At 63.9% G+C, this 22,797-nt stretch overlaps 6 protein-coding genes across 16 annotated transcripts; 2 read left to right on the top strand and 4 right to left on the bottom strand.

The window, feature by feature from the left end:
- Positions 1-2,109: 2,109 nt before the first annotated feature.
- LOC134048520 (sulfotransferase 2B1-like) lies at positions 2,110-3,922 on the bottom strand. Its single transcript, XM_062500323.1, is given in 7 exon segments — positions 2,110-2,225; positions 2,314-2,494; positions 2,568-2,662; positions 2,742-2,868; positions 3,017-3,225; positions 3,690-3,903; positions 3,905-3,922. Coding segments are annotated over 7 exon segments (960 nt in total).
- Positions 3,923-5,022: 1,100 nt separating this feature from the next.
- Positions 5,023-8,534, top strand: DPEP1 (dipeptidase 1). Its single transcript, XM_062500262.1, has 10 exons — positions 5,023-5,141; positions 6,100-6,232; positions 6,529-6,661; positions 6,737-6,887; positions 6,984-7,053; positions 7,273-7,449; positions 7,538-7,622; positions 7,700-7,775; positions 7,910-8,045; positions 8,367-8,534. The coding sequence occupies exons 1-10, from the start codon at positions 5,023-5,025 to the stop codon at positions 8,532-8,534; spliced, it is 1,248 nt and encodes a 415-aa protein (XP_062356246.1).
- Positions 8,535-9,603: 1,069 nt separating this feature from the next.
- CHMP1A (charged multivesicular body protein 1A) lies at positions 9,604-13,179 on the bottom strand. 4 transcript variants are annotated; one of them, XM_062499731.1, is made up of 7 exons: positions 13,147-13,174; positions 12,960-12,979; positions 12,344-12,421; positions 11,902-12,048; positions 11,547-11,675; positions 11,262-11,449; positions 9,604-11,089 (listed from the first exon to the last, which is right to left on the bottom strand). In XM_062499731.1, exons 1-7 carry the CDS (start codon positions 13,151-13,153, stop codon positions 11,068-11,070), a joined length of 591 nt encoding a protein of 196 aa, XP_062355715.1. In that variant the 5' UTR covers positions 13,154-13,174; the 3' UTR covers positions 9,604-11,067. The 4 variants fall into 4 exon arrangements, with proteins under 4 accessions (XP_062355715.1, XP_062355714.1, XP_062355716.1 ...); XM_062499730.1 differs by lacking the exon at positions 9,604-11,089 and having other exon boundaries at positions 11,096-11,449; positions 13,147-13,179; XM_062499732.1 differs by lacking the exon at positions 9,604-11,089 and having other exon boundaries at positions 11,096-11,449; positions 12,804-12,979; positions 13,147-13,172.
- A 277-nt stretch (positions 13,180-13,456) lies between these two features.
- On the top strand, positions 13,457-16,649 carry CDK10 (cyclin dependent kinase 10). Of its 2 annotated transcripts, XM_062499845.1 has the most exons (13): positions 13,457-13,594; positions 13,704-13,776; positions 14,176-14,247; positions 14,339-14,441; positions 14,558-14,639; positions 14,969-15,036; positions 15,238-15,290; positions 15,383-15,452; positions 15,532-15,591; positions 15,679-15,802; positions 15,883-16,022; positions 16,123-16,175; positions 16,253-16,649. In XM_062499845.1, exons 1-13 carry the CDS (start codon positions 13,466-13,468, stop codon positions 16,348-16,350), a joined length of 1,125 nt encoding a protein of 374 aa, XP_062355829.1. In that variant the 5' UTR covers positions 13,457-13,465; the 3' UTR covers positions 16,351-16,649. The 2 variants fall into 2 exon arrangements, with proteins under 2 accessions (XP_062355829.1, XP_062355830.1); XM_062499846.1 differs by lacking the exon at positions 13,704-13,776 and having other exon boundaries at positions 13,553-13,594.
- Positions 16,650-16,899: 250 nt separating this feature from the next.
- Positions 16,900-18,103, bottom strand: SPATA2L (spermatogenesis associated 2 like). Its single transcript, XM_062500259.1, has one exon. It carries the CDS (start codon positions 17,862-17,864, stop codon positions 17,064-17,066), a length of 801 nt encoding a protein of 266 aa, XP_062356243.1. The 5' UTR covers positions 17,865-18,103; the 3' UTR covers positions 16,900-17,063.
- Positions 18,104-18,172: 69 nt separating this feature from the next.
- Positions 18,173-22,788, bottom strand: VPS9D1 (VPS9 domain containing 1). 7 transcript variants are annotated; one of them, XM_062500256.1, is made up of 16 exons: positions 22,668-22,784; positions 22,179-22,251; positions 21,994-22,086; positions 21,732-21,894; positions 21,315-21,426; positions 21,113-21,175; positions 20,902-20,954; positions 20,735-20,822; positions 20,534-20,619; positions 19,984-20,444; positions 19,727-19,856; positions 19,457-19,650; positions 19,302-19,383; positions 19,054-19,158; positions 18,720-18,831; positions 18,173-18,308 (listed from the first exon to the last, which is right to left on the bottom strand). In XM_062500256.1, exons 1-15 carry the CDS (start codon positions 22,782-22,784, stop codon positions 18,756-18,758), a joined length of 1,896 nt encoding a protein of 631 aa, XP_062356240.1. In that variant the 3' UTR covers positions 18,173-18,308; positions 18,720-18,755. The 7 variants fall into 7 exon arrangements, 6 of the variants coding, with proteins under 6 accessions (XP_062356240.1, XP_062356234.1, XP_062356235.1 ...); XM_062500250.1 differs by having other exon boundaries at positions 22,179-22,788; XM_062500251.1 differs by having other exon boundaries at positions 20,735-20,810; positions 22,179-22,788.
- Positions 22,789-22,797: the final 9 nt, after the last annotated feature.

Genomic DNA, 22,797 nt, shown 5'->3' with positions numbered 1-22,797 from the left:
GCCGCGGCCCTGAATCCAGGGCACAGAGTGGGGAGAGGCGGACACAGAGCGGGCCCTGCTGCCTGGCACACGGCCACTGCCACGTGCTGTGTGCCATGTGTGCCATGTGCTGTGTGCCATGGGCCATGTGCCACGTGCCATGTCCCCTGTGCTGTGTGCCATGTCCTCTGTGCTGTGTGCCATGGGCCATGTCCCCTGTGCTGTGTCCCCTGTGCTGTATGACCTGTGCCACACCCCATGCACTGTGTCCCCAGCTCTGTTCTGTGTGCCATGCATGTGCTGCTGCGTGTGCATCCTGTGCCACGTGCCATGCATAACATGCCACGTGCCATGCACTGTGTGCCATGTCCCTCGCGCCACGTGCTGTGTGGCAAACTCTGTGTATATTCCATGTGACATGTGCCTTGCCATGTGCCACGTGCTGTGTGTGCCTTGTCGTGTTCCCTGTGCCATATACCACATACCTTGTACCATATGCCGTGTGCCATGTTCTGTGTGCCATATGCCCTGTACCATGTGCCATGTTCCACGTGGCATGTGCCATATGCCATGTATCATGCTGTGCCACGTGCCATGAGCCAGGCACTGTGCCGTGCTGCTGCCACAGGCTGTGTGCTGATGGTGCCAGCAGATGCCCCTAGCAAGGTGACATCCCCAGGGGTAGGGTGTGCCCAAGGCCACCACAGGGACTGAAACTGGGGCCTGACACAGCCTCATGGGGTAGGGGCCACCTGAGAGCCACCGTGCAGGTGCCACTGAGCTGGGCTCCAGAACGCTGCCATCTCCCTGGGTGTGGGTACAGGTGCCAGGCTGTCCCCATATGGGTGTCACTCACCACTGACAGCTCTGCTGGCCCTTGGGCACTGCTAGCAGCACAAGGCACGGACAGGGGAGCAGTACCTGCACCCCCATTCAGCACCTATTTATAGCTCCTGATTCATCTCCTGTAAGGCAGGATCATGGATGTTGCCGTGGAAACCCAAACCTGCTGCCTGGCAGGCTGCAGCAGGGGCCAGTCCTGGCCAGGGGCAGGAGCGGCCCTGGCACCCCAATCCATAGAGACAGGTGCACCCCAGGGTGGGTGCAGAGGGACCCCACGGGGCTGGGAGTGTCCAAAGACACCATGCTGGGTTGTCCTTGCTGGCAGGAGGGGCTGGCAGAGGTGACAGGAATGGCAGGACACTGGTGGCATTGTCCCACAGACCCCAAGGAGGGTCTCACAACCTCCTCGCTCTCAGCCAGCCCTAGCCAGGGGTCCTGGTGGTGCCAGGGCCAAGACACCGCCCTGCTCACCCTGCAGGGGCAGAGTAAGGAAGCCAGTTAAATATTGACTGAGCCTCTGCTTGCTGGGGGCCTCCAAAGAGCAATTCCTTGGGGTGTGGCAGGAGAGGGGCTGGGGGTCTCGGGGTGCTGCCTGCATGGGCGACCCCAGGATCCTGGAGGAGTGGAACAAGCCTCTCGGTGCAAACACCCCAGGAGGGGAGATGGGCAGGGGGAGCATCCAACCGGGCTATTCGGGGCAGGGGGAACAGGAAGGGGATCCGCTGGGAGGGAGACTCCAGGGGTGGAGGGCCCTGCTGAAGGAGTCAGCTCCGTGCCACAAGCTCTGGTGGCAAGCCCTGTCTCCAAGCTGCCCGCCCCAGAGCTTGGCACCCCGCCCTGGACCGTGCTTCCCACCCGGTCATTGCCCCCGGCCGTTGATAAGGTCCCCGGGGGATGCATCTCCACCCCAAAGTGTTCCTGATAACAGCAGCTCTTCCCGCTGCCGGCGCTGCTTCCCGCCCTACACCCCCGGGAACAGCTGCCTGCCTGGGAACAACAATAAATATTTATTTCCGCAGGGCGGGATGGGCGGAAGGGGGGGTCACGGCCACACGCCCCTGGCCGGGGGGAGCGAGGTCACGGGGGGGGTGTCCACAATGCATGGCTGGAAAAGTTCCCTGTCCCCAGGGAGGTGGGATGGTGCCATGGCTCCCCACCAGACCCCCAGCCCCGTGGCAGTTCCAGGTGCTGGGGTGACACTGGGGGTGTTTTATGGGGTGGCTGAGGGGTGCCCATGCGGTGGTTTTCAGCAGGTGAGGACTCAGTGTGCCCCAAACCCCAGGGCCTTCAGGCCATGGGCCATTGTGAGGGCAGCTCTATGTCCCCCATCTCCTCCTGGTAGCGACGGTTGAAGAGGGCGTTTTGCTCAGGGGAGAAGTGGCTGCGCCAGTCCCCCACCACCCCTGTGGGACAGAGGGGACAGGGAGTCAGGGATGCTGTGCCCATGCACCCCCCCCCCCCCCCCCATCCCCCAGCCCAATTCCCCCCCACCTTTGCGCATGAAGCGGCCCTGGCTGTGGTCCATGATCTCGGCAGGGATGAGGGAGTAGTTGGCCATGGCGTTGTCCCGCATGGCAGAGAAGCTGCAGTGCTGCTCTAGGGCTGCCAGCGTCCCCGGGGCCAGCGGGCACCCCAGGAAGTTGCTGAGGCGCTGAGCTGTGCCACGCAGGTCCTGTGGCAGAAGCACGGTCAGCATTGGGCCCCAGCAGGGATGGGGACAGGGATGGGGACCCAGCGGGGCTCACCTGGTGCATCTCCTCGTAGGTGACGTAGAGGATGTCCAGGAGGTGCCGCTGGCCCAGCCAGCCCTTGACATGGTCAAACCAGGAGCCGTAGTGTACTGGGGGGAGGTGGGGGGTGATGGGGGTCCCTGAGGCTGAGTCCTGTCCCCCCCTGCCTCAGACTCCCTCAGTCCCTACCTGTGCCCTCGAGGAACTGCGTCAGGAAGGCATCGAAGGAGCTGGGGTCAGGCAGGAACTTGGCCAGGTGGTGGAAGTGGTAGAAGGAGACAGCGACATCTTTGGGGTTCCTGGCCACGTAGATCACCTGGCGGGACACAGTGTCACACTCACAGCTCAGGGCATTCCCCTCCACTCTGCTTAGAAAGCCCCCGGCGTTACCCCAGCTGGGGGAAACCCCATGGGTGTGGGATGTTCCCGCAGGGACCCCCCCAGACCCTGGGGACCCCTCACACCTTGGCCTTGCTGTGCTGCAGGGCGGGGGCCAGGACATGGGCAGGTAGGTGGGTGGTGAGGAGCCGGGGGGTCTCGGTGTCCCTCAGAGCTTCCCGGCAGTAGATCTGCTCCAGCCAGGGTGCCCGCTCCCAGTTGGGAATGGTCTTGGCTGGGCGGGCATCTCCAAGGCTGTAGAGCAGCGTCAGGATCTCCTGCATCCAGGTGGTGCCTGCAGAGGTGGGTGTGAGGGCAGGGCCACAGAGCAGCACGGGGCACGGCACTGCATGGCACTGCACTGGCACAGGTAGCACGGATTGGCACAGTGAGGCACGGCTCAGCCTGTCCCATCCCATCCCATCCCATCCCATCCCATCCCATCCCATCCCATCCCATCCCCTCCTGTACCAGCGGCTGGGCTGGCAGTGCATGTCCCCTGTCCCTGAACCCCCAGGGACACCAGGCTAGGGCTGGGGACAGTACGGCAGCAGGACAGGGGCTCAGGAGACAGGACCTCCTGGCCAGGGATCCCCATGCTGTGCCCAGCCGTGGCTGTGGGGACCAGGTCCGGGTGTCTCCAAGCCCGGCCACCTCCCAGCCCCTCCGGCGGCTCCACAAGAGTCCCCCCGCTCCAGCCCGGGATCCCAGACCCGTCCCGCGTCCTCTCGTTGTCCCCGTGTCCCCCCATCCCCTCACCCGATTTGGGGTAGGTGGCGATGAGCACATCGGTGGGGCGGAAGGTGAAGGCGGCGGCGAAGCCGAGGGACTCCTGCGTGTGGAGGTGGCCGGGCAGGGCGATGCCCTCAAAGGTCTCCGTCACCTTCATGCGCTCCATGGCCCGGCCGGGCGGGACGCGCCGGGAGCCGCTTAAATAGCGCCGAAAGAGGAAGCGGCCCCGGCGGGCGGGGGGCCGGAACCCCCCGGCACATTCCTGCCGGGGAGCCGGGAATCCGGCCGCGCTGGGGCCATCGCCGGGAGAGCGCTGCTGGCAAGGGCTGGAGACACCCGGGATGGGATGGGATGGGATGAGAGGGGAGAGGATGGGATGGGTGGGATGGGAGTCATCCCATCCCGGACCCGCCGCCGCAGCCGGGAGAAAGGTGGGGGGCCGCATCACCTCGGGAAGGGGACCAGGAAAGCCGAGGGATGCCGGCCCCACGTCGTCCGCACCCTGAGCTCCCCGTGGCTGGCACTGGAGGAGGGGGTTCCCATCCTAGCACACCCCAGGATGAGGTGTCCAGTTGGAGCGGCCATCTCCGCGTGGCTCCGTGCCATTCCCAGAAGCTCCACCAAGGCCTCTTGCTGGGAAGGACACCACAGCTGGAGCCAGCAGGGATGCGCAGCATCCGCAGGAGAGCGGTGCCTCAGTTTCCCCTCGGGACTCTGCAGCGGGACCGGAGTGTGGGGGATCCAAGCACACATGGAGGACCAGCAGCAGCCCCACACCACGGCCGCTCCACCCCGGCTGCTTCCCCCCGGGCATGAGGCTGCTCCGGCGCCATGGCGGGGGATGGCTCTGGGGTGGCTGGAGCCCATCCCAGAACCGTCACCACACGCAAGCCGGAAAACTTAATTCACAGCCGTCGCAGGCAGGGACTGCCCAAAGTGTCCCCCGGCCTGGGTGAGCGGGGCCAGGGGTGTTGAGGGTGCCGGGGATGCTGGGGGTGCCGGTGTTGAACTGGGGGTGACAATGGATGCTGGTGCTGGGGAGGCTCAGGCGCGGATGGGGCTGGCACTTTCCCAACCGAAAAAAATCTGGGCTTCATTAGATGGATTGGGAGCGTCACCACGGCTCGGAGAGGCCCTGGCACGGCACAGCCACCAGGGCTGGGCTGGGGGAGGCTGTGGCTGTGGAGCCCTGGCACTGCCAAGCGTACACAGGGCACGCGGGGAGGGGTAACTCTGCACTCCTGGTTATTCATTGACGGCGGGAGGGGACTGAGGAGCGCGGGGCAGCCATCCCCAGTGCATGTGCTCACGCGGTGGTGGCAGGTTCCCCCTTGTCCCCAGCAGCACCCAGCAGGAGAAGATGCCAGGTAGGAGCATGTGGGAGCTGGTGCTGGTGCTGGCGCTGGCACTGCCCAGCACTGGACAGCAGCACCTGGAGGAGGCCAAGCGCATCATGAACAGCACTCCGGTCATCGACGGGTGAGCAAAGGTCACCTGGCCCCGCAGTGACCAGCGCCCAGCTGCTCTGTCCCTATGGGAAAACCCCAGCTGGGAAACCCTCCTGGGACAGCCCGGTGGGGGATCCCCCCGGCCGGGCATTCCAGGGCTGTTCGGGAAGAGGGAACAACTTGTCCAGGGGATCCCCGTGCCAGGCACCCCAGGGCTGTGTGGGGACAGGGGACAGCTTTCCTGGGGATCCCATGGGACCGTCCGAGCAGCTGAGGGGATCCCCGGTGCCACAGCCCAGCGGGATTGGGCAGGGTACCGGGAAGCTGGGGTTAGGCTGCCCTAGGGGGAAGTTTCTGCTCAGTCCTGAATGATGTCCCCTGTCCCTTCTTGGGACTCTCAGGAGGCTCCAGTCTGCTGCAACATACCCCTGTGGATCAGTGCTGTGCCACTGGGACAGGGAGCAGGGCAGGGGGAGCAGGGGGACGTGGGACTGTAACAGGAGCAGGAAGTGGCACCCAACCCAGACTCTGCCACTTCCCCAGTGGCACTGCTGGGTGTGGGATGTGCGTGCCAGGATGGCCCTGCAGTGACGTCTCTGCCAAAGGGATATTGGGCTGGCTCCCCTGGGTGTGAGGGCTAATGATGGGTTGGAAAGGTGCACGGGAGGGTCCTCCAGGTGGTCCCACATGGCACTGTCCCCTGGGAGTGGGCTGTCTCCAATTCCTGGCTGGAACTGCTTGGGTGGCTGTTGGCTGAAAGGACAGGTGGGTGGACAGATGGACTGGGGGGTGGGAGGTGTGGAGGAATGGATGATGGATAATAAATGGATGGATGGATGGATGGATGGATGGATGGATGGATGGATGGATGGATGGACGGAAGGAATGACAGCCAGTCTGCGTGTGTGGCCAGCCAGGGCGGTGGGCAGCCTGAGGGCAAGTGGGCACAGGGTCAGGTCACTCCTCAGTGCCATCCTGTCCCTGCCCAGGCACAACGACCTGCCCTGGCAGCTCCTCCAAAAGTTCAACAACCAGCTAGGACTGCCAGCAGCCAACCTGACAGTGCTGAACGACACCCACACCAACATCCCCAAACTGCGCCAGGGGCACGTGGGCGGGCAGGTGGGAGCACCAAGGCGGGCATTGGAGTGGGCTCTGGGGAGAGCAGGGGCATCAGGGTGGGCAGGGGTACCAGTGAGGATACCAGGGAGGGTGAGGGGCACTAGGGTGGGTAGGGACACCCGTGAGGGCAGCAGGGTTAGTACTGGGGCTCTTGGGACAGCACCAGGATTGGCAGAGACATAGGGGTGGGGAGTGAGGTGGATACGGGGTGGGCAGTGGGGTGGACAGTGGACAGTGGGGTGGGCAGCAGGGTGGGCAGTGCCCATGCTGCCATGCTGACAGAGTGCCCGTGGCAGTTCTGGTCCGTGTACGTGCCCTGTGAGACACAGAACAAGGACGCGGTGAAGCGAACGCTGGAGCAGATGGACGTGGTGCAGCGCATGTGTGACCTGTACCCCGAGACCTTCTCCTGCGTCACCGACGCCGATGGTGAGTGGGGACAAGGCACCACGGGGGTGCTGATGGGCCATGCCCACCCCAGCTGATGTCCCCACCCTTCTGCAGGAGTCCAGAAGGCAATCCAGAGTGGGAAGGTGGCCAGCCTCATGGGGGTGGAGGGTGGCCACTCCATCGACAGCAGCCTGGGCGTCCTGCGCACCCTCTACCGCCTGGGTGCCCGCTACATGACCCTCACCCACAGCTGCAACACACCCTGGTAGGACCCCCAGGAGGGGACACAGAGGATGGCATGGCTGGCACGGGGGGATGTGGTCAGAGGTGTGGCCACTCTGATGCTGTCCCTGCTCTGTAGGGCTGACAACTGGCTGGTGGACACCAAGGATGGAAAACCTGTACACCATGGCCTCTCAGCCTTTGGGAAGGTGAGGAATAGCATCAGCAGTGTCCAGGAGGAATTGGAGGAATGTGGTACTGGAATCCATTGGCCCCATGTTGGGTGCAGTGTTCCATCCATCCATCCATCCATCCATCCATCCATCCATCCATCCCTCTGTCCCATCAGCCAAAGTCACCCAACAGCCCCCATGGGTGACCCCTCCCTTGCACCCCTCAGTCCCCGAGCCCCATCCCTGTCCCTGTAGATCGTGGTCCAGGAGATGAACCGCCTGGGCATGATCGTGGACCTGGCCCACGTCTCAGTGGACACGATGAAGGCTGTGCTGAACATCTCCAAAGCCCCTGTCATCTTCAGCCACTCATCTGCCTACGGCATCTGCCAGCACCGCCGCAACGTGCCCGACGATGTGCTGAAGCTGGTGGTGAGTGTGCATGGGGGTATGGCAGGGGCAGGGCAGGGACTATGAGGGTGCTGGGGGCTCTGGGGGGCTCAGGGATGTTCCCCCCCAGGCCTCCACGGGCAGCTTAGTGATGGTCAACTTCTACAACTCCTACGTGACCTGCAGTAACAAAGCCAACCTGTCCAACGTTGCAGGTGAGGAGGTGCCCAGGTGGGTGGGGTGTGGCAGTGAACCTCCCTTGCCCTGCTCACCCCGGTCCCCCTCCCCACAGACCACCTGGACTATGTGAAGAAGGTGGCTGGTGCCCAGGCTGTCGGCTTTGGTGGGGACTACGACGGGGTCACAGGGTAAAGGGGGTGATGGTGCAGGACGTGTCCCCACCATGGGGACTTCCTGAGGGGTGGGGGTGTCCCCGTTTCACCCTGTGTGGGCAGCTGGGGGTGTTGGGAATGGCCCAGCTGTGAGCTGTGGGGTGGCACAGGGTCCCCACTGGCCTAGAGGACGTTTCCAAGTATCCTGCATTGGTGGCCGAGCTGCTGGCGAGGAACTGGACGGAGCAGGAGGTGAAGGGGGCCCTGGCTGAGAACCTGCTCCGGGTCTTCCGTGAAGTGGAGGAGGTGAGCGGGGCATGGGAAGCATGGGGCACAGGCATGCACAGGGCAAGGGGACACTCAGACCATGGGGACACAAGTGGCACTGGGAGCATCAGGAGTGGGGATGTGTGGGACACGGGGACACTTGGGGCAGCAGACACAGGTGGAACATCAGGGCATGTGGCACTCAGAAATTTATGGGGACACAGGGAGGCACAGGGACACATGGGGCACCAGAACGTGTATGGGATGGTGTGGGTGGCACAGGGAAGCACAGGGTGGCAGGTGCTCTGTGTGGATGGGCACTGCCCATCACAGCGGCAGCCCACCCTGTCCCCACTGCAGGTGAAGTTGAGCCTGAATGGCACAGCTCCCCACGAGACCCCCATCGCCTTCGAGGAGCTGGAGGGGTCATGCAGAACCAGCTACGGGTACCTCAGCGGTGCTGGCACTGCCCAGCGCCCGCTGGCAGCCCTGGCACTGCTGCTGGTGCTCCTCTCCGTGCTCTTCTAGCACCCGGCTGCCACTGTGACCCTGGGCGGGGCACAATCCTACGCCCTTTTCTGCCGGACCTGCTGGCAAAATAAAACCGTGGCTCGAGCAGTGCCGGCAGCGAGTGTCCGTGTGGGACCCCTGGGCTCCTGGCTGGGGATGCTGGGCCACCTTGGCATGCTAATGGCCACCCCTGCATGTCACCGGGTACCTTGACATGTCACCAGCGGGGCAGAGCAGCAGGGTCCCGGCGGCGCTCACACCGGGAAGCGGCAACCGCAGCGGGAGTGACACATCCCGGCAACACCTGGCCAGGGCGCTGCCTCCGCAGGATGCTTCCATTAATCATTAGTTAATTAATTGGCTACTTAATTATCTCCTTAGCAATTTCCTCTCGCATTCAGGAACAGCCTGTCTTGGGAGCGGAGGCGGGAGAACAGGCAGGAGAAGGAGAGCCATCTTCCTGTGGCATTCGGGGTTTGGCTGAGGCACAGTGCCCGTCTGCCAGCCGGGCACGGGGAAAGGAGCGGCGACAGGGAAAGTATCCCTGGGTACAGGGAAAAAATGGGGGAAGGGAAGGCTGCACCCTCACCCCCACAGCCCCACCCCTGGCAGTGAGGCTGCCGTGGGCAGGTGCTGATGGCAGGATGGGTGCGGTGCCACCTCGGTGCTGTGCCAAGCCCGGGGTCTCCTCCCAGGGGACCCAGTTTGTCCTCACGAGGGCTGTGGAAAGGTGCAGGTAGCTGGGCTGGCCCAACCCCAATGGGGAAGGGAGCTGGGCTCCAGCTGCTCCGAGCTCCTGCTCACTCTGGTCCCCCCGGTTTGGCCACATGAAAGGGACAGGTCCCTGCAGGAGTGGTGACAGTGGGGGAAGGGGGTTGTCCTCGCCCCCCAGAATCCCCAGAGTGGGTACCCCGAGCCACTTCCCAGCTCCTGGATGGCCAGAGGTTCTGGGAACAAGAGCAGTCCCTTCCTCCTCCTCAGGTCCAGGGTGGCCCCTTGGCACCAGGCCCTGTCACAGGGCAGGGGACACGATGAGACAATGGGGACCACAGACCCAACAGGCACCCACACCCCAAACACGCACGGGGCTGTTCAGAGATTGTTTATTTAAATCCACAGAAGGGCATGGACACATTTTAGGGGGAAAGAAGGCAAATAAAACGATTTAAAAAAAAACAACCCACCAATGAAACCACACAGAGACAGCCCAGGGAGAGGGACGGGGGCAGGTCTGGAGCCCCCAGTGCCACGGGACACCGTGCAGGGAGCCAGGAGCCAGGCACAAATCTGCAGGGTTCCCCAGGTTCCCGCCCAGCCCATCGGGAAGTGGCACAAGATCCAACGCTCGGCTGTAGCCCAAAGCCACTGCTTCCTCCTCCTCGGTGGTGAGGAAGGCTCTGTGTCACCAGCCACACGCTCCAAGGCCACTGAACTCAGGAAAAATAAACAACGCAGCGGAAAGTGTTTGCGCCGGGGATATGGCCCCTGTGACATCCCCCAGAGGTGAAAGTTCCTCCTGGGAGACCCAAAGGAAACGGCGTTTCCTTCCTGGAGAGCTTCCAGCAATCCAGCAGTTCCAAGATGCCGGGGATCGCACGGGAGGGGCACAAACAGCTCCAGGGGAAGGTGACAAGGGACAGGGACGCACAGTGGGAGAGGACACATAGAACAGCCCCCAGCCCGGTGCCAGCAGCGAGGGGAACAGAGGACATCAAGGGACGAGCCACAGGGATCGAGACAGAGCTGCTCCCGGAATGGTTTTGCATTCCCTGCCACACCCACCCAGCAGCGAGACATTTGGGGAAGTGTCTGCAGCTACCACAGCTGCTGCAATCTGCTCCCAGTGCTAGACATGGGTCCTCACTGGTCCAAACTGGCAGTCAGGGCTGGGATAACTAACCATTTCCAGCTGGCAGTGTCTGGGGAATGTGTGGATTGACACGCACGGGGCTGGGCAGGGGGTGTGTTCCAAAGGGCACTTAGTGGTACAGGGCTGGGGGTGTTGGCCCGACGGGAAAGGAGCAGCAAAGCACACAGGGACAGTGACAGCGAGGGAGGGGACACCCCGGTCACCACCCCTTCCTGCAAGGCACCGACCTCCCCAGATCCACAGCCGGGCACAGGGCCCTTCCCACAGCTCTGCCGGAGATTGGGAACCCTGCGGGTTCTCCTGCTCCTCCCAAACAGCTCCTGAGGAACTCGGCCCACAGCTCAGCTCTGGGCAGGGACAGGGAACAACAGAGGAGTTGGAGAGCAGCATCCTGAGACCAGGAAAATCCTCTTAGTGTTCCATCAGCAGCGGGATGTGGGTCTCTGCCAGGCAGCACCAGCAGCACCCCAAAACTAAGACCCCCCACAATCCAGCACAGCATTCCTCGGCCACGGGAGAGGCCACATTCCCACCGGGATCGCTGCCTGCTCAGGGAAGGGCCCTCACCCCCCCAGGATGAGTTCTGAGGCGGGGGGGGGTGAGGAGGTGCTGGGGGGCTGCGGGAGGGGGTCCCGGCTCCTCCACCGTGGCCGCTCCAGCGGTGCCGTGCACAGAGGGAGCTCAGTTCCGCAGGGCAGCCAGCCTGGAGAGCGGAGCAGGAGAGGGGAGCAGGTCAGGGCAGCAGGAACAGCCTCAGCTCGGGAGCAGCTGCAGCCAGTGTGTGTGCAGGAAACTCCTCTGAGCCTCCCCAGGAAGGGCCAACCCTTCCCATCCTGGGAAGCACTGAACTACGCAGGAATTGGGAGAGAACCAACCTCCGGGACAGCTGGTCCTCCTGGGAGCGGACAGAGCTCTCCCCCACGGCCGAGGCCCCCTCGGGCAGCTGGCTGAGCTGGTCCATGATCTCTAGCCCGTTCTCCTCGGCAATCTGGACGATCAGGCTGTCCACCTGCTCCTGCGGCGTGCTCAGTGTGGTGGCTGAGCTCATGGAGTCCTCCATGACCTGGGACAGACACAGCCCTGTCACCCTGCCCACCCAGAGACCTAGCAGGGATCCCCCTGGCATCCCACCCTCTCTCTCCTGGATGCCTGGTACTCACTGATGTGTGAACATCCAAATTCTGCACTTGCTGCTCGAATTTATCCATCACTGCTGACACCTTCTGCAGGTCCATGGAGCTCAGGGCCTTGTCCAGAGCCTTGGTCACCTGCGCCATGTTTTTCGTCACCTGTAAGAGGAGATTCCTTCAGGAACACTCTGAGGGTTACAGGCAAATCCAAGCACTGTCCTGACACCATCCCAGGTAGGATGAACATGTCTGAGGGGTCTGAGACCACCAGGAGCCCTGGTGGCATAACTTTGGTGGATGGGGGGAGCCTGTGGTGGTTGGAGGCAGTGAGAGGCGAAGCTCCATGTGGGGATGGAGCTCCCAAATCCCTGCTGGAGGCTCTTACCCCTTTCATGGTGACAGCTGTCTGCACCTTGGAGGCCACAGCATCCACGCGGGACGCCATCCGCAGCCAGTTGAGTCCCTCGTTCTTCTTGCGAATGGCATTCTCGGCATAAACGCGGGCACACTCCACGTTCTTCTGCTGCAGGGCCTGCCACACGGAGAGCTCACGCTCAGAGAACCCCCCCATGCATTCAGGCTGGCCCAGGCTGGTGCTGCTGGATGGGCTTCCAGCAGGAAACAACTCTGCTGTGCCCCCAGGGCTAGGAATGCCCCAGAGCTGGAATATAATGCCCCTTGTGTCACTGGGTGGGCTACATTCCCCTGGCAGAGCCAGGGGCGGAGAGTGGGAAGGGGATCGAGCCCCCTCCCGCTCCCACACGGTAGGAGGAGGGAATTCCAGCTGCCCCACAGTGCTGAGCACCGGCAGGATAAGCCCCACACACCTTTTTGACTTTGGCTTGCTCGGCCTTGGAGTCTTTCTCAGCTTTCTTGGAGAGTTTCTCCAGCTGCTTTGCTGTGAACTGTGGATAGGAGTAGGATAGCACCGGGATCCAGCAGGGCAGGACCAGGAACAGAGTCATGGGATGGTTTGGGCTGGAAGGAACCTCACAGCCCATCTCATCCCATCCCCTGCCATAGGCAGGGACACTTTCCACTATCCCCAGGTGGCTCCAAGCACCATCTAACCTTGCCTTGGACACTTCCAGGGATCCAGGAGCAGCCACAGCTTCTCTGGGCACCCTGTGCCAGCCCTCCCCACCCTCCCAGGAAGGAATTCCTTCCCAATATCCCACCTAACCCTGCCCTCTGGCATTGAGACGCTCCTCCCCTTAGTGCCACCGTACGAGTGCCCACCTGTCCCACCCCAGCCACCTCTCCTGCCCGACCCTCTGCCCACGCCACCTCCGGTCACCCCCGCAGGCCGGGGCCTCCTCCTGCCACGGTCCCACCGCAGAAGCCCCGACGAGGCCGAACCAGAGGGTGGAACCGGCCCCAGGACCCGCCCAGGACCGGCGATACGGGCCGGAAAGGAGGCAGAAGGGCCTCCGCTGATCTCACCTTCAGCTGGAAGAGCGTGTCTGGAAAGGAAGGAGAGCACAGTCTCAGTAGCACGATCGGGTACGGGGGACCTCGCCCACACATCCCAACCACCAGTCCCGGCTCCGACCCTCACCCCCAGACCTACCCCTTAAGTCCCACCCCAGCCCCACCAGGAGGCTCCGGTACTGCCCAACCCCCCCGGTACCGTCCATCCTGCCCGCCGCCGCTTCCGGGTGCCGCCGCCGCTTCCGGGGGCCGCGCGCTGAGTCTCGCGAGAGTGACGCCGCGCCCGGGGGAGGGGGGAAGGTCATGTGGGCAGCGGAAAAGCCTTGGGGCGTCGCACACAAAGGGGCGGGGCCAAAACCCGTGGCGGGGGCGGGGTCATGCTGGGACAGGGTTGCTATTGGTCTCTCTCTAGCAACGGTTGCCAGAGTCTTAATGCGTATGGGTAGGGCCTGGGTGTGGGCGGGGCCGGGGGCAGGATCATATTGCGCGTGCGCAGAGTGGACCTCACATCCGCGGACATGGCAGCCGCCGAGGCGGGAGAGACCCAAGCGGAATTGGGACCGGGAGGATCCGAACCAGAGCTGGAACCTCTGCGGCTGCGGCGACTGCGGGGTGACGGCTTCTTCGAGGTTCCGGCAGCCGATCGGGTGAGTGTAAGCGGGTCCCCGGGGATGTGACAGGGCTTGGGGCTGGCGGGGGTTCCCCGGTGAGGAACCCTCGAGACGGCACCGCCCGGACGCGGCTCTTTGGTTCCAGCTGGGCCGGTGTCGCAGTGTGAAGGAATTTGAGAAGCTGAATCGGATCGGAGAGGGCACGTACGGCATCGTGTGTGAGTGCAGGCGGTGCCTCCTGGGTGGGCGCGGCTCTCGGGGCCATGCGGGACCGGGAGAAGAATTCAGAGTTAATTCTGTTCCCCTGCCTGCCATGGGGAGCGACGCCTTCCCTTGGATCACCTTGTTCCGTCCAGCCTGGCCTTGGACACTTCCAGGCGTGGGGAAGCCACAGTTTCTCTGAGAATCTGTGCTCACAGGGAAGAATTCCTTATGGATATCCCATCTAACCCTGCCCTCTGCTAGTGGAAAGCCAATCTCCCGTGTAGAATCCCAGCATGGTTTGTCTCAGGAGGGACCTGAAGCTCACCCAGTTTCCCCCCTGCGGCTGAGCTGTGTTGCTGAGCAAGGCTGGGACTAACCCAGATGTGCGACCTTTTGGTCTGTGCTGCCCCCAGACCGTGCCCGGGACACACTGACCGATGAGACAGTGGCACTGAAGAAGGTGCGGATGGACAACGAGAAAGATGGTAATGGAGGGGTGGGGGGGAACAGGGACTCCTCTGTCCTGGCTCTGGCTCCAGGCTGTTCCTGCAGCACGGCTATTCCTCCCTCCCCCAGGAATGCCCATCAGCAGCCTGCGGGAGATCACCCTCCTCCTGCAGCTCCAGCACCCCAACATTGTGGAACTGAAGGATGTAGTTGTGGGAAACCACTTGGAGAGGTGAGAGTCCCCTGTCTGTTCTCCCTCTGCCTTCCAAACCTTCCTTGGAGTCTTCAGCCACCTCAGCAGACAAACCTGTCCTGGGGGAGGCTCTGACCTTACTTTGCCTCCATCAGCATTTTCCTGGTGATGGGCTACTGTGAGCAGGACCTGGCCAGTCTCCTGGAGAATATGCAAACGCCCTTCTCAGAGGCTCAGGTACAGGGCAGGGCAGAATTTTGGCCCAGCACCCCTGAGAGGGTGCTGCCATTCTTGCCAGAACATGTGGGCACTGTCAAGGGCTCCCTAGACCTTGAGCTGTGGGATTCCAGGGATTCTGATGGAACCTGGGCTTTGCCGACTCTCAGTGAACCCCTCGGGGACTTTCTAGACTGGGTTTGGAGCTGGAACAAACTGTCAAGGAAACATCTGGAGAAAATGCCCACCCAGAACCCGCAGGGAGGACAGAGGAATGGAGGGACTGCAGGACACGCCAGTGGGTTTGTGCTGCTCCTGCAGAGGTGACAGCTTGTGTCCTCTGTCCCCAGGTGAAATGCATCATCCTTCAGGTGCTCAAGGGTCTGCAGTACCTCCATGAGAACTATATCATCCACAGGTAGGAGTGGCAGGATGGAGCTGGGGGGACAAAGGGGACACCTCCTACCTCCTGGGAGCAAGCAGCCACCGTCAGGAGCAGCTCTGGGTGGGACTTTGGTGCCCATCAGTGTGGGAGCACCAGCAGGGCTGGGAGGCCATGGAATAATGGGATTGGATTTTCCTTGTAGTCTCTCACCTCCAGCTGTTCCATTTCCCACAGGGACCTGAAGGTTTCCAACCTGCTGATGACTGACAAAGGCTGTGTGAAGATTGGTGAGTCCTGGCCCCTGCACCCGGCTGTGGCTGCTCTGTGCCATGACCGCAGCTCAGAGCTGGGCTCCCTCCTCACTGTGCCTCTGTTGCAGCTGATTTTGGCCTGGCACGCACCTATGGGATGCCTCCTAAGCCCATGACCCCCAAAGTAGTGACTCTATGGTAAGTGTCTGGTGCCAGGGTGGGTCCTCCCAGCAGGATGGGCTTGTGTCAGCTCTGCCACTGAGTGTCCCCTGTGCAGGTACCGTGCACCAGAGCTGCTGCTGGGGATGACGACCCAGACCACCAGCATTGACATGTGGTAAGGAGGGGCTGAGGCTGCCTGGATGGGGCTGGGGGGGGCTGCAAACTGCAGGGGTATCACTGGATAGGCTCCTGTGCTCCCCAGGGCTGCTGGCTGCATCCTGGCCGAGCTGCTGGCACACAAACCACTGCTGCCTGGCACCTCTGAGATCCACCAGATCGACCTCATCGTGCAGCTCTTGGGGACACCCAACGAGAACATCTGGCCGGTGAGAGCTTCTTGCCCATTTTCCCTGTCCTTTCTCCCTGACTGCTCCCCTGGGCCTTCCTCACACTGTGTTTCTCCCAGGGGTTCTCCAAGCTGCCCCTGGCTACCCAGTACACCCTGCGCAAACAGCCCTACAACAACCTGAAGCACAGGTTTCCCTGGCTCTCGGAGGCTGGACTGCGACTCCTCAACTTCCTCTTCATGTATGACCCCAAGAAAAGGTAAGAGCCAGGCACAATGTGGGGTGGGTAAGGCAGGGAACCTGCCCCACACTGTCCCCCAGGCTGGAGTAGTCCCTGCCACTTGCCCTTCTCCCCACAGGGCCACGGCCAAGGACTGCCTGGAAAGTTCCTACTTCAAGGAGAAGCCCTTGCGTAAGTACTCCCCATCCTGGGGCAGGGCAGGATTTAGGAAGCTTTGGGCCCTGCTGACCCTCCTCTGTGCCCCACAGCCTGTGAGCCAGAGCTGATGCCCACCTTCCCACACCACCGGAACAAGCGGGCAGCCAGCACAGCAATGGAGAGCCAGGCCAAGCGCAGTAAGCCCTGAGCTGTCCCATGGGAACAGGTGTGATGTGTCCTGGCTGAGGTGGATTCCCTCAGCCTAACAGTCCCAGCACCATGGATCCATTCGTTTCCAGGACGGCTCCCGAATCCATCTCCCTGTGCAGGACAGGGCAGGCTCCAGTCTGGGGCCGGATGAGTGTGGTGCCAGGGCCAGGAGAGAGGAACGAGGGGGCCTGGGAATGCCCAGGCTGGGCAGGGTCAGTCCTGTCCCATGGGGATCCTGGCTTATGCTGTCGGTGGTGGGGGAAGCCCCAGCTCTGCCATCAATAAAAGCATCTGGCAGTGGCAACATTGGCAAAGAGTGACCTTACTCTTTAGTGCCAGCAGGATTGGGAGCAGCTGTGCCTCTGCTCTCCTTTGCCTGTGTCACCCAGGAGACAAAGATACCTCTCTTACACCCCACATTCTTCCCCCCTTTTAAGTGGAGCCTCTCAGGGAGGCAGGAGCTGCTTCTGCAGGGTGAGGTATCACTGCAGCCTCTGTCCCTGGACCAGGCATCTTAGTCCCCCTTACCAAGACAGAACCCCCCATGTCAAGGCAGCCACTTTACTGATGCACTGAATAATTTACAGCAGCACTGTCCGGGCTGGAGCAGGGCCTGGGCACCGCTGTCTGGGGCGCTGATGTATCTGGGTCCTTGTGCGAAGAAGGGGCTGTGCCCATCCCTTCCCAGCGGCAGCAGCAACAGCAGCCGTGTCAGGAGCGGGGTGCAGAGCCCTCAGCCAGCAGCATGTCCAGCTCTGTGCGCTGCAGCCACAGCCGCTGCTGCCGCTCCCCGTGCAGCTCCTGCCCGCGGTGCCGGCTGCGGCAGGCGTGTCCCATGGCACAGCTGCCTGCGTGCAGCTGCCGGCAGGTGCTGCAGCAGTACGAGGGCAGCATGCCCCGGCGCAGGCATGAGTGCAGCTGATAGCAGGGCAGCTCTGGCGTGTCCTGGGGGGAGTCCCGGGACTCCCCCAGCACCTGGAGGCTTCTGCTGGTCCCCACCGGCTCCTGCTCCGTGAAGAGGTGAGAGGAGGTGTCCAGATCAGCGCTGCCCCCAGGCTCTGGCCTAAGTGTGCTATCACAACGTCCCCAGCTCCTCAGGGGCACATCCTGAGGGTCCCTTCTCAGCGCTGGGAGGGCTGGGTCCTTGCCCCCTGTGTCCTCAGGGTTGTCTGGCATCTCCTGGTACAGATCCACGCCATCACCGCAGTCAGCAGCCACCCTGTGCTGCATCCCCAGGTCCTGCAGCATCTCCAGGCAGCCCTTGGCACCCCTGGCCCCATGCCGTGCCTCCAGCAGCTCCTCGGCACGGGGCCACCCCAGCTGCGGCACCAGCTCTGCCAGGATCTCGCACTCCAGGCGGCAGGCGAGGAAACCCACGGCGGTGGAGATCAACGTGGGCCCCGGGGGCAGCCGGCCCACAGCCAGGTGGTGCCGGTCCTGCCGCTCGTAGCCCAGTTGGCTCAAACTCCGCACCAGGTCGGCTTCGGGGAGCGCTGGGCGCAGCAGGTGCATGTAGGCACCAGAGAAGGTCTGCAAGCAAAGCGGGGAGCATGGCTGGAGGTGTTTGGATACCCCCAGAACATCCCTTTACCACCTCAGGGCCTCACCTGGATGGTGCTGAATTCCCGGCGCCAGGGGAAGAGGTAGAGGTTGACAGCCGCCAGCTCCAGCAGCTGGAAGGCGCCAGCCAGGCCTTGCAGCGCCCGCCCGGGGTCGGGATGGACCCGCAGCCCCCGGGCCAGCAATGCCAGGGCATCCTCCTGCAGGGCCCCCAGCAGCGCCGGCTCCTGCTGCAGCCGCTGCCGCAGCCGTTCCGCCACGGCGGGGCCGGGGCAGGTCCCGGCAGCGCCGAATTCCCGCTCCAGTGAGCGGCGGTACTCCTGGTGCAATTCCTGCCGGAATTCCTGCCCGTAGTCCTGCCGGTGCTCCTGCCGCTGCGCTGAGCCTGCACACATCCTGCGGATACAGCAGCGTGAGACCCCACACCGGTGCCCCGGGATCCGTATGACACCCCCCAACCCCGGCACCTTCCTCCCAAACCTTTCAAGATTCCCCCCGCCAAAGCCTCAGCTCCGGAACTCCGGGTCCCCGAGGCCTCCCCGGCACCTCCCTGGTTCCAGCCCCCGGTGTCAGTCCCGGTTCCCCCTGTTGCCCCGCTCCCCCGAGGTCTCCCATCCGACCTTGGTTCGGTCCCGGTTCCCGCCCCACCTGCCGGTCCCGGCCGCGCGCGCTCCCTTCCCGCTCCCCTTCCGCGCGCACCGGGCCGGAACGCACGTGCCGCCCGTAGCTCCGCCCCCGGGGCGGGGCCGAGCCCGGGCCACAGCGCCCCCTACAGGGCGGGAGGACCCGCGGAGGGGGCGTCAGCACCTGCCCGGGGTGTGGGGGTCCCGCGCCGCCCCCTCCTCACTGCAGGGACTCCACGTAGGACAGGGCGCTCTGCAGGGATGTCAGGCAGTACCCCTCCTCCCCGATCAGGTACCTGTCACATCGCACTGTCACCAGCGCGACACCACTATGGGCACCACGCTAGCAGCGCTCCATCAGGGTTGGGACACTGCCACGACCAGGACACCATCACATCCACCACCCCTCAGCCCTGCTGCTGTTCGGACCCACCTCCCGCCCTGACAGCCCTGTCCCACGGAGGTGACGGTGTCCTGAGCCCAGGGGTGCCCGCATAGCCCAGCACCCTGGCACATACCCCTCATGGATGAACTCCTCTAGGGCAGCACACTCGGAGAGCAGCTGGGGCAGCCCTGTCTGCAGCACCACATAGGACAGGATGGGCAGCAGATCGTCTGCCCCACTGTGACAAGAAGGGCCATCAGCTATGGTGGCCACAGGGAATGGTGCCCCAATAGCATACCAGCCACACGAGTCCCCAGCCACACACTCCTCACACTCCCTGTCCTGCTCGGTGTGGCCAAGGAACGTTGTTCCTGTACTCACATGGCGGCCGTGGCGAGGCTCCGGGCATCCCGGGTGCCGCAGTATTCCTCAGCACACTCGCAGATGCCACGCAGGGCTCGCACTGTGGCACAGGGTGGGCGTCAGGGTCACGGCCATCCCTGGGCCCCCAGTCCCGTGTCCCCACCACCGCTCACCGATGCACTCCAGCTTCCGGCGGGGACACGTCTCCAGTGGGATGAGGCGCAGGTCCTGCACGGCCGAGGCGTACGCGGGGCGGCTGGGACCGGGTGGGAAGAGGCGTGAAGCCAGCCCCATGTCGGCGGGGCTGGCGTGCCGGTGCTGTTCCATGCTGCGTGCCAGGGCTGCCTCGCGGGGCTGCTGCACGGTCCTGCAGGCACAGAGGTGATGGGGGGTGCCAGGAAGGGGTCAGTGGGTCTCAAGCCCTCCAAAGTGGGTCATGGTACCTGTAGAGGGCCAGGAGTGGGGCCCAGAGTGGGGGGAAGAAAGCCTCCTCCAGGCAGGCCAGGCACTGGTCCTTGCCAGCAGCGGTGCCAAGCCCCTCGAAGGCCAGCAGAGTCAGAGCCAGCAGCCTGTCTGGGAAGGGCAAGTCACACAGCACGCTGGGACCCCCTGTCCTGTCCACCTTGTGCCCCGAGTCAAAAAGGGGCGCAGGAGAGCCCCCCCCCCCCGACCGCCCTCCATTCCCTCAGCTGTCCCTCACCGATGGCATTGTGGATATCCCTCACGACACCCTTCAGCAGCTCCGGCAGCGTCGTGTCCTGCCTGGAGCTGCCCGGGGGATCTGTGGGGGCCCAGCCCTCGGGGGAGGCCAGGAACCGTTCCAGGTCCTCGAAAGAGCTTTCCCGGGGGGTCTCGGGGGGCTCAGCGGGCCCCAGGGCGCCGCTGTCGGCAAGGGGCATGCTGGACTGGCTGTGCCGCAGCGCGGCCGGGCCGTGCTCGGGCACTGAGAACATGCAGTGCAGGCTGCGGGATGCTCGGAGGCGGCGACCCCCCGGCTCAGTGGGCAGCGAGGAGCCCCCCATGTCCAGAGACAGGAAGGACAGAGCCGAGGGGGAGGCGGGGGAGGCGTCGGCGGGGCCGCGGCTGACGGCGGGGTAGAGCCGGGCGTACACCGCACACTGCAGCCGCCGCAGCAGCTGTGTGATGGGGTGCTCGGGGCAGCTGTGGGTAGAGGGATGGCGTGGGTGGGGGGCACAGGCAGCAGCTGCAGCCCCCTTGCTCTGGCAGAGCTGTGCCCACCCCAGCAGTACCTCAGGAGGCAGGAGAAGAGCCCTGACACCACCGAGAGATCCGCCGGGCTCCGCTTCAGCTGCGTCTTCCATTGCCTTGGCCAATCCTGAGGAGTGTCCAGGGCTGGTCATAGGGATGGTGCAGCACTCTGCCCCATGGCACAGCCTCCTGTACCATGGCACAGCCTCCTGTCCCGTCAGCAGCCCCTAGCACACACTCACATGGTCCTGCTCGTACTCAAGGATGGCAGCATAGAGCGCTCGCTGCTCCTGCTCCTCAGGGGTGAGTGCCACACTGCTGGAGAACCTCCTGGGGACACCCCAGGTCGTTGAGGGCTCTGCTGGGTGTCCCCACATCTTGGGGTCCCTGCAGTGACATCCCCACTCACCGGTTGGCTGCCTCCTGCAGCCGCAGCCGCCTCTCTTCCATCTTGCGCTGCAGCTGGGCCAGGCACAGTTAAGGGTCCAGAGCCAGCACCATGCTCACCCACTGCCCTTTGCCCTCCTCCATCCCCCAGCTGGGACTCCAAAGGCCTGTGTGGGGTTGGTGACACCCAGTACAGGGAGAGGCTCTTGGAGAAACCCCACTGGGAAGGATACAGTCTCCTCTCGGGCCTTGGCGATCACCAGGTTCTCCATCATCTGCCGCTGCAAGGACAGTGTCTGTGGAGCAGGAGGTGAGTTGGGAATATTCACCACACCCCATGGCCACCAGTGGGGAGTGAGGGTCCCCCAGAGACCCTCTCCCTGCCTGGCTGCTGGTTCCATCTGGAGACCAGCTCTTCCCCAGCTCCCCACTTGCCAGGGATGTCTTCTGCACAGCCTGACTTGGGTTCAGCCGTGCCACCCGTGCCTCGTAGGCCGCCTTCAGCTTCTGGTTCTGCAGGGAGGCCTCCTCCAGTGGGGTCAGCTCCCTGTAGGAACAGCCTCAGCATTTGCTGCGGGGCAGGGGACACGTGCCAGGACCACATCCTGCTCCTTGACCCCCAGGCGGGCATGAGGCCACCACCAGTCCTTGTTGCAGTTCTTGCCAGATCCCGTGTCCCAAACCCCTCATGTTTGAAACACCCCCCGCCATGTCCTACCCGCTGTGTTTCAGCTTCCCATGTCCCAGACCCTGTATCCCAGTCCACACCAGCCCTCCATGCTCCACCACTCCCTGCCTCAGCCCCGTGTCCCAGTCCCCATGTCCCAGCTCCCACAGCCAAGCCCCCCATACTTCCGTGCACTCTGTGACTCAGCAATCTGCAGCTTCTGGAAGATCTCCGGGGGCAAAAATGGCGAGAGCTTCCCCCCCTCATCCGAGCAGACCCGGCGGTGCCTGAGGAGGGGCGCAGGGCCCCCATCCCGCTCCTGTGCAGCTGGTTTCACCTGGGCTTTCCCTGGGGAGAGGGGCAGGACAGGTTGGCTGTGCCTCACCACCAGCCTGGCCCTGCGGGAGCACCCAGCTCCCCAAAACGGGACCCCCACCTCTCACTCACCCAGTGCTGCTGCAATGGATTTGACCCTCTCCAGGCACTGCTCTGCCAGCTTCAGCAGTTTGGGGGTGTCAGGGGTGACCCCCTCGCTGTTCTCTGTGGGGAGGGTGTGTTGAGGTCACTGCAGGACTTCCACAGACGGTCTTGGTTTCACGGGGTGGGGGGGAGGACAAGGGGCCCTGCCTTACCTGTCGCTGCCGCCTCCTCCTGCAGGGCCTGGGCGATGAGGGTGATGCTCTTCAGGTACTCCACGTAGGCATCCTGCAAAAGTGGGGGTTGAGCAGGGACCCCCGCGGGTGCGGGGAGCTCGGGAACACCCCCGGCCTGGGGGGATCGCAGCTCCAGCACCCAACAGGAGACGTGGAGAACCCGGGGATGCGGGGGGTAGCCCAGGGGTGCTGGGTCAGACCGGGGATGAGCTCCGGCATGCGGATGAGCACCCGGATGCAGGATGAGACCGGGGATGCAGGATGAGACCGGGGATGCTGCCCCACGGCTGGGGGGAGGCCGGGAGACGAAGCCGGGGATGCGGTGGGAGTCCAGGGATACAGGAGGAGGCCGGGGATGCAGCCCCGGGGATGGGGATGCAGCCCAGAGATGCGGGGGGAGCCCCGGGGGTACAATCCCGGGCATGCGGCTGAGCCCGGGGGTCCCTCCCGGGCCGTCCCCTCGCTCACCCTGGTCCGCCCGGCGCTGTCCATGCCCAGGGCACCGCTCGCCGCCCTCATGGCTCCTTGCAGCCCGCGGTTCCCCCGGCCCGCCGCGGGCCCCTCGCCGCCCCCCGGCGCGGCCATGGCCGCGGGGCCG

The sequence above is a fragment of the Cinclus cinclus genome, chromosome 11 (assembly GCF_963662255.1).
Source record: "Cinclus cinclus chromosome 11, bCinCin1.1, whole genome shotgun sequence".
Lineage (NCBI taxonomy): Eukaryota > Metazoa > Chordata > Aves > Passeriformes > Cinclidae > Cinclus > Cinclus cinclus.
Note: the sequence above shows the minus strand (reverse complement) of the source record. Positions and strands in the feature narration are given on the sequence as shown.

Excerpts from the sequence above, each read along its gene's own strand:
- DPEP1 (XM_062500262.1), top strand. The coding sequence starts at position 5,023 with ATGCCAGGTAGGAGCATGTGGGAGCTGGTGCTGGTGCTGGCGCTGGCA. Across the intron at positions 6,233-6,528 it reads AGGGGCACGTGGGCGGGCAG|TTCTGGTCCGTGTACGTGCC; the intron begins GTGGGAGCACCA and ends TGCCCGTGGCAG. Across the intron at positions 7,450-7,537 it reads ACGATGTGCTGAAGCTGGTG|GCCTCCACGGGCAGCTTAGT; the intron begins GTGAGTGTGCAT and ends GTTCCCCCCCAG.
- CHMP1A (XM_062499729.1), bottom strand. The coding sequence starts at position 12,517 with ATGGGCTGTGAGGTTCCTTCCAGCCCAAACCATCCCATGACTCTGTTC. Across the intron at positions 11,676-11,901 it reads CAGCTGTCACCATGAAAGGG|GTGACGAAAAACATGGCGCA; the intron begins GTAAGAGCCTCC and ends CTCCTCTTACAG. Across the intron at positions 11,450-11,546 it reads ATTTGGATGTTCACACATCA|GTCATGGAGGACTCCATGAG; the intron begins GTGAGTACCAGG and ends TGTCTGTCCCAG.
- CDK10 (XM_062499845.1), top strand. The coding sequence starts at position 13,466 with ATGGCAGCCGCCGAGGCGGGAGAGACCCAAGCGGAATTGGGACCGGGA. Across the intron at positions 14,640-14,968 it reads CGCCCTTCTCAGAGGCTCAG|GTGAAATGCATCATCCTTCA; the intron begins GTACAGGGCAGG and ends CTCTGTCCCCAG. Across the intron at positions 15,453-15,531 it reads CCCAAAGTAGTGACTCTATG|GTACCGTGCACCAGAGCTGC; the intron begins GTAAGTGTCTGG and ends TCCCCTGTGCAG.
- SPATA2L (XM_062500259.1), bottom strand. The coding sequence starts at position 17,864 with ATGCACCTGCTGCGCCCAGCGCTCCCCGAAGCCGACCTGGTGCGGAGT.
- VPS9D1 (XM_062500250.1), bottom strand. The coding sequence starts at position 22,623 with ATGCCCGGGATTGTACCCCCGGGGCTCCCCCCGCATCTCTGGGCTGCA. Across the intron at positions 20,955-21,112 it reads CCAAGGCCCGAGAGGAGACT|CTGCAGCGCAAGATGGAAGA; the intron begins GTATCCTTCCCA and ends TGCCTGGCCCAG. Across the intron at positions 20,445-20,533 it reads CTCTTCTCCTGCCTCCTGAG|CTGCCCCGAGCACCCCATCA; the intron begins GTACTGCTGGGG and ends CTCTACCCACAG.